This window comes from Quercus suber, unplaced genomic scaffold (genome assembly GCF_002906115.3).
Source record: "Quercus suber isolate HL8 unplaced genomic scaffold, Cork oak 2.0 scaffold_293, whole genome shotgun sequence".
Classification (NCBI taxonomy): domain Eukaryota; kingdom Viridiplantae; phylum Streptophyta; class Magnoliopsida; order Fagales; family Fagaceae; genus Quercus; species Quercus suber.
In genome coordinates, this window is record NW_027069749.1 from 334,143 (window position 1) to 340,821 (window position 6,679).

The 6,679-nt window shown below is 33.2% G+C and overlaps 1 protein-coding gene and 1 long non-coding RNA gene across 2 annotated transcripts in view; one reads left to right on the plus strand and one right to left on the minus strand.

The window, feature by feature from the left end:
• On the minus strand, positions 1-5,715 carry LOC136071196 (uncharacterized). Its single transcript, XR_010632504.1, has 3 exons — positions 5,624-5,715; positions 5,414-5,498; positions 1-81 (listed from the first exon to the last, which is right to left on the minus strand). It is a non-coding gene; the product is annotated as an uncharacterized LOC136071196 (long non-coding RNA).
• LOC112035144 (3beta,22alpha-dihydroxysteroid 3-dehydrogenase) overlaps positions 3,686-6,679 on the plus strand; it is a gene marked incomplete in the record, with an annotated part of 4,143 nt that continues 1,149 nt past the window's right edge. The window contains 5 exon segments of the mRNA XM_065782211.1: positions 3,686-4,384; positions 4,781-4,884; positions 4,887-5,104; positions 5,334-5,483; positions 5,700-5,951. Coding sequence (XP_065638283.1) covers positions 4,140-4,384; positions 4,781-4,884; positions 4,887-5,104; positions 5,334-5,483; positions 5,700-5,951 — 969 coding nt within the window.

Sequence of the window (6,679 nt, forward strand, 5' to 3'; positions counted from 1 at the left end):
GTACCAACTGGGTTTAGCCAAGCAGGTGTCATGCCATCATCCCTCCGACGTGACACATCGGCACAACGCTCATCACCATCACTAATTAATATTTAAAGAAAAGAAAAGAAAAAAAAACAAATTATTTCTAATGTAAAATATATACATACATATATATATATATATATATATAGATTCATACACATGGAGACAACTTTTGCCACAATTTTGACGTTGTTAATTATGAGTGGTGAAGAAAACTTGATGTGTTCATGTAGTGAAAGTAATTAACCGTAATTAATAGTTAGTCACATTAAAGTTGTGGCACAAAAGTTATAATCTATATCTATATAATGCTAAAAGTTGAAGTGTAGCATTTAATGTTACAACGCTCACATCGAGTCATGTCAGCAGTCATATCATTCTCATCTTATTTTCTAAATTTGTCCTACAATTTTAAAATAGTTTTTAACAATTTTAAAATACTAATAAAATTAAAATAATTTTTAGCCTATTTTCCACCATGAAGCCCACTTCTTATAAATTTAATTCCACTAGCCCACTTCATATAAATTTAATTCCACCATAAAGCCCAAACTCAATCCTTTTCAACCAAAAAACCCTTTAAAAATGACGGTTACAACTTTCAGTATTTCCTTTCCTTTTGTTGCACAATTTAAAATTCCAATCTCCCCACGTTCTGTTTCATCATGTCAAATTTGGTTCCCTCCCCTTCCCTACCTTTTAACGGTAGCCTCTCTGTCTTCCTTCCTCCTCTGCTCACAGTATATAAAATAAATACTGATAAAAACTAGATGATTTATTTGAGGTATCACTAAATCCCAATTTGTTTTGTGCTCTATTCTTTTGCTTGATGTTTTTTATTCCCCTTTTACATTTTGTTATTGCCTCGTTCGTGCTGTGGTGTTGATAGTTTTCAATTGGAGCTCTACCTCTTTATGGTTTGTTCATCTTGAGTCTTTGGAATGAGTCTGAATTTTTGATTGCTTGGTTTTTTAATTGTATTGCCGAAGAAGGTTGCCCGGCAGCTTTGCAGCCCCCATAGTTTTTCCACATCGTCAATATTTTATTTTTATTTTTTAACCTTTTATTTTTAAAAGCCAAATTTAGATTTACACTATATGCAAAATGTATCCCGTCTCTCATTCGAAATTTATCTAAAATGAAGATCGCACTACTTTAATTGTTGATTGTTTTGGTGATCTCTTAGCGGTGAAGACCAAAAAATGGAACTATTTCTGTGGCTTCTACGTTTGCTTCTCGTCAAGAAGGTACCAATAAAATAAAACTTATAGCATTCTTTTACTTTGATTTTGTACTAAAGTTTGAGTTACAATAATTTCATTCATTCAAATTCTCTTCTTTGCGTCCAAATTTTACATGGGTCATTATCAAAATTATGGCCCTCATCTTATCAAAAAAAAATTATGGCCCTCATATATTGTGGATATGGATGTATTTGGTAGTGGGGCCGTGAGGGTAGTATTGAAGAGCCTCTTAGCCTCAGGATCTTAAGTAACTTGGAGACAACAATCCTACAACTTTTGCTTTAATGGTCTTTGCTTTCATGTGTTTAAGTTTCAAGTTCTTCTTTTTTTGCTATCTAGATTTTTTTAGCAGATTTGGTTTAGCTTAGCTTAATTTCCTATTTAATTGTATTTTTATAATTGTTTAGGTATGTGTAAATAAATATTTTTTATTATTATAAGTAATTGAGTTTATTAAATCTGAAAAAAAAAACAAAAAAAAAAACAAAAAAAAAAAAAAAACAAAAACAAAACAAAAAAAAAAAAAAACAAACAAACCGCACACACATACACACACACACACACACACACAAAGTTTAGGAAAAACAAAAAGAGAAAACTATTAATTCAAAAAACAATTCTCTTTAGTATTGTTTTATATACTTGTCCTTGGTTTTGTTGTATTGTAAAAGAATTCTGTTACCATTAATTTTTTTCTCTTTTCTTATTTGTTTAATAACAGGCATACGTTGATCTTGAAATATTAGAGGATGAGTTTTAAAGGACCAAAGAGCTTTACGAAAGACTTTTGGATGGATTAAAGCACCTGAAAGAATGTATAAGCTATATAAAGTCAGAATATAGTGTTTAAATTTCAGAATTGTTTCATACAATTTTTATTTTGTAGGGTTTTATGGTTTATGTTGCTTGCTTGCTTGCTTGGGTGGTGTTATTTGTTTATTATTCTTTGTTAAGAAAAAAAAGTATTACAATTTGGTATTTTTGATGCTTTTTTTTTTTTTTTGTTAGCCTTTGGACCCACAATAAGTATATTAGCTTGGTAGTTGACCATATGGCCAAATCACTATTACACTAGCACTAGACTAGGTGTAGAGCAGCAACCTGTGAATAGTGCAGCAACATAGCAACAATGGAACCACACATGATCGGTTCTATAACACACTAAAAATAGCTTTCATACGCATTTAAAAAGATTCCACAAACAACTGTTTCAGGACAGTAGAACACGTCAAATTTTGCTATGGACCTACATTTTATTGTTGTCATGATTTTTTATGTTACCAAATGTGAGGCTTAGGGTCTAAATTTGGTGAATTATTTTATTAGTTACAATTGTTTTCATATTAGCCTGCCCTACTTTTTGCACAAATTCTTTTATTTATGGATATGCTTATTTACCTTTGTTGATTTCAAGAGGAGGGTAGCACTGACAAACTATTACTTGTTAATTGGAAGAGTTTAGAGCATGATCTTATTTTGTCAGTATTTTTTTGTTTTTAGTATGTTTAATCTTTTTAGAATATTTGAAAATGAACCAAATGCTACAATCTTAAATCTAGGTTGCTTAGATGTTTTTTTTTTTTTTTTTAATTTAATTTATTTTTTTTACATTATTCTATTTCCCCACCCCGCCTTGCTACCCTTCCTAGTCCTAGAAGAACTCGAAAAAAACCATGTTAATCATTTGCGCTTTTGCAGGAAAAAAACGTGGCATTAGATTAAAGCATGGACCGCCTCGTCCAGGGCTCCAGGCACTTCAATGGGTACAAGTGAGCATTGCCAGCCAAAAAAAAAAAAAGGTACATTGAGCATTGCATCTGCTAAGACTGCCATGCCCATGATCATGACTGGCCACACCACTCCAAGCTGTCCTTTTAGCCCTCGTTTGAATGTAGCTATCATCTTACGTGATCACCCTTCTAAGTTGAAACCAAGTGCTACCCAAGTTGCACCTTAATGGACTCGTCTTTTCCAAATATGATTCTATCACGTTCTACTCATTACCAAATCCTTAATCCAATATAAATGGGTCCTTCAATTTTTACGGAATCTTCTGTTCGGAGTAATGTTATATTCACAACATTTTCATTACAATTTCTAACAAATTTTAAGGTGACAGACATTTACTAGTTTTAATATGGGTGGATCATTGAAATTACTTTTTCATCCACCAACTACAATTTGTCAATTGTCACTTAGGATTTATTGTTAAATTGTTGTGAAATGTTGACATGTGGAGGTATTTCTCTTCCACTAAACCCAACATTTTCCAATTATTCTCAACTGCAGTAATCAAGTATATATCTCAGGCTTATTTCATTCATTGTATACGCGTGATGTGCTACATGAGAGCTCAGTCTCCATCTCTAGTAACCGTTCAAAATTAAAATGGCACAACCATAATGTACAATTTTATGTATTGGAGCTTTCTAGCACCTAAAGCATGCATTTCACTATCTCAGCATCACTAAAGCATCATCTTCACCTCTTTGTCGTCAAACATATAAAACAAATGAAATGTTATCTTAATCCACTAGTTTATTCGCCGAAAAAAATATAATTTGAACTCACACTTAATTCCCCTTTAAAACAACGGTCTATAGTGGATAAGATGGCATTAAAATTGTCTTTTACCAGCTTGAATCTTCGAAACTTTTGTGTCAAGCATCCCTCCTAAGATGCTCCACAATTTTATAGTGTTGTGTCTAGATAGAGCATCCTGTCTCATTCAAATGTTATGTACTTCGTTACTATAAAAAAAAAAAAAACATGCACCAGCTCTTATAACCATATATAATTCACAAGTTTATGATCTTCTCTTTCTTCAATTAGTAGATTGCTTTCAAGAAGAAGGGGGAGAAAAAACCACCGATGTTCAATTTGTCCAAGAAAATGCTACTTTCTCTAGCACCGAACCACTATGACATTAATTTTGTTGCAGTGTTCTCTGTAGTATTTATTTTTCTCGTGTCAAAAGCTTGGAGAAGAGTCACAAGTGGAAAAAATGATATCCCTGGCCGGCTGGGGTTGCCTTATCTTGGTGAAACCATTTCTTTTCTTTCAGCCACTAATAGTACAAAAGGATGCTACGATTTTGTTAGACTCCGACGACTATGGTCAGTGATTCTCTTCCATGTTTATCAATATTGATTCAACATAGACATAGTATATGAAGAGAATCAATCCTCCAAATATTTCCTTCTCATTAATAATGAGATTTTTTTTTTTTGGTTGAATATTTCTACTTCTATTATGGTTGACCTTTGGGATGCTAGTACACCATGATCGAGGATGTTTTGAGTCTATAAATTCATGTAAAAAAAAAAAAATTGGCAGAATCAGGGTAAACAATATTCATAGATAATAATCAAATCAAAGTTTGTGGCAGATATTAATATGTTATAGATCAAGCTCTCTATGTTTCTTGGTCCTCTAGGTACTTCTAGCCCTCATTCAAATGGCCTTTGTAGATTGCTATATCCCTTATTAAAATGATTGTTGTGGTAATGTAGGTACGGGAAGTGGTTCAAGACAAGGATGTTCGGCAAGATCCATGTGTTTGTTCCAAATCCAGAGGGTGCAAGAATGGTATTTTCTAACGATTTTGTACACTTCAACAAGGGTATGTGAAATCAATGGCAGATGCAGTTGGAAGAAAGAGCTTGCTTTGTGTGCCACATGAAAGTCACAAAAGGATTAGGCGTCTTCTATCTGATCCTTTCTCCATGAACTCTTTGTCTAAGTTTGTCAAGAAATTCGACAAAATGCTATGCGAAAGGCTGAAGAACTTAGAAGAAGGTGGGAAAAGCTTTGTGGTGCTTGAGTTCAGTATGAAGGTAAGAACACAATTGTTAAACTTGAATTGGTGAGTTTTTGTTGTTATATAACACTTAAAATATGCTAATTAAGCTAAAGTATGTAAACTGACATGACAATCAAGAAAAGAAACTAAGTTGCATTCAGTCATGGATGATTATAGGAAATCTAGCCTGCCAAATAAAATAGCGGTTACAACTTAGAACTAATTGTACAGTGGCTAACCTTTTGACAATGTCTAATGTACAGTTAACATTTGATGCAATGTGCAACATGCTAATGAGCATCACAGAGGAATCCCTGTTACGAGATATCGAAAGAGACTGTACCTCTGTTTCCAATGCCATGTTATCCATTCCCTTCATGATTCCAGGCACCAGATATTACAAAGGCATCAAGGTAAGACGGACAACACTAGAGAGGTAAACAAGAACCAGGATTAATAAGTACCCTCTTGGAATGATATTGCAAACAAAATCATTAAAACCATTAAAAATAAATATTAAAAAAAAAAAAAAAAAAAACTCCAAAATGACCACCTTGTAATAGTGAACCAACAATCTTCTTAATCTTCAACTTTAAATTTTCTGATACTAACAGAATTTGTCAAAGCAGGCACGTGAAAGGCTCATGGAAACCTTTAGAGAGATAATTTGTAGACGAAGGAGTGGAAAGGAGTCTCCAGAAGACTTCCTACAGTCCATGTTACAGAGAGACTCATATCCTTCTTCTGAAAAGCTTGATGACTCAGAGATTATGGATAACCTATTGACATTGATAGTTGCAGGACAGACCACTACTGCAGCTGCAATGATGTGGAGTGTCAAATTTCTTGATGAGAACAGAGAAGCACAGGACAAACTTAGGGTGAGTATCATTCATATTTTTAAATCAATGTGTCCAATCGAAACTAGACTTAATGGTGTCTTTTAAAGATTCCTCAAACCAGAATAAGTTCTCAGTTTTCCAATAACTTCAACCGTCTTTGTTTTTAGTATAATTCCTATACAAAAAGTATTGCCATCTTTATTAAAAAAAAAAAAAAATTCCTGAACAAAGTATGTACTAGGTACCTACTATTTGAAAGTTTCCTCCTTGAAAAAAGTTAAAAGGGGGAAGTTGAAAGTTGAAACAAGATGCTGAAATAATTGATCTACTTTACATATTTGGTATCTGATATAGCAAACATATCATTCAATTAGACATAATTCCAATATGGAAGGATGTAAACCCCCAGCCTTCTACTTCTTTTTTAAAGGTGAAAGAATACGTATAAGGGCTTTGATTGTTTGAAATCCAGAAAGTGTTCACAGTCACACTGCTTACATGTGTAAAGTGTGCACATCCATTAAAAATGTGGGCATATCTAGTTATGGGAAATAAAGACATTGTGTGAAGTAGTGTACATCTGGGAGTATAAAACAATAATTTTCCTTTGTAGAAAGGGCAGGGATACTCACTGCTTATTCTATCAAATTACCAGATTTTCTTATCCGCGGATTTATTTAATGCTGGAATCAGACCTGCCATTAACGTGGGAATTTCTTTCATATCAGAATATCACAGTAGGATGCTCATTATCATTAAGATTCAAT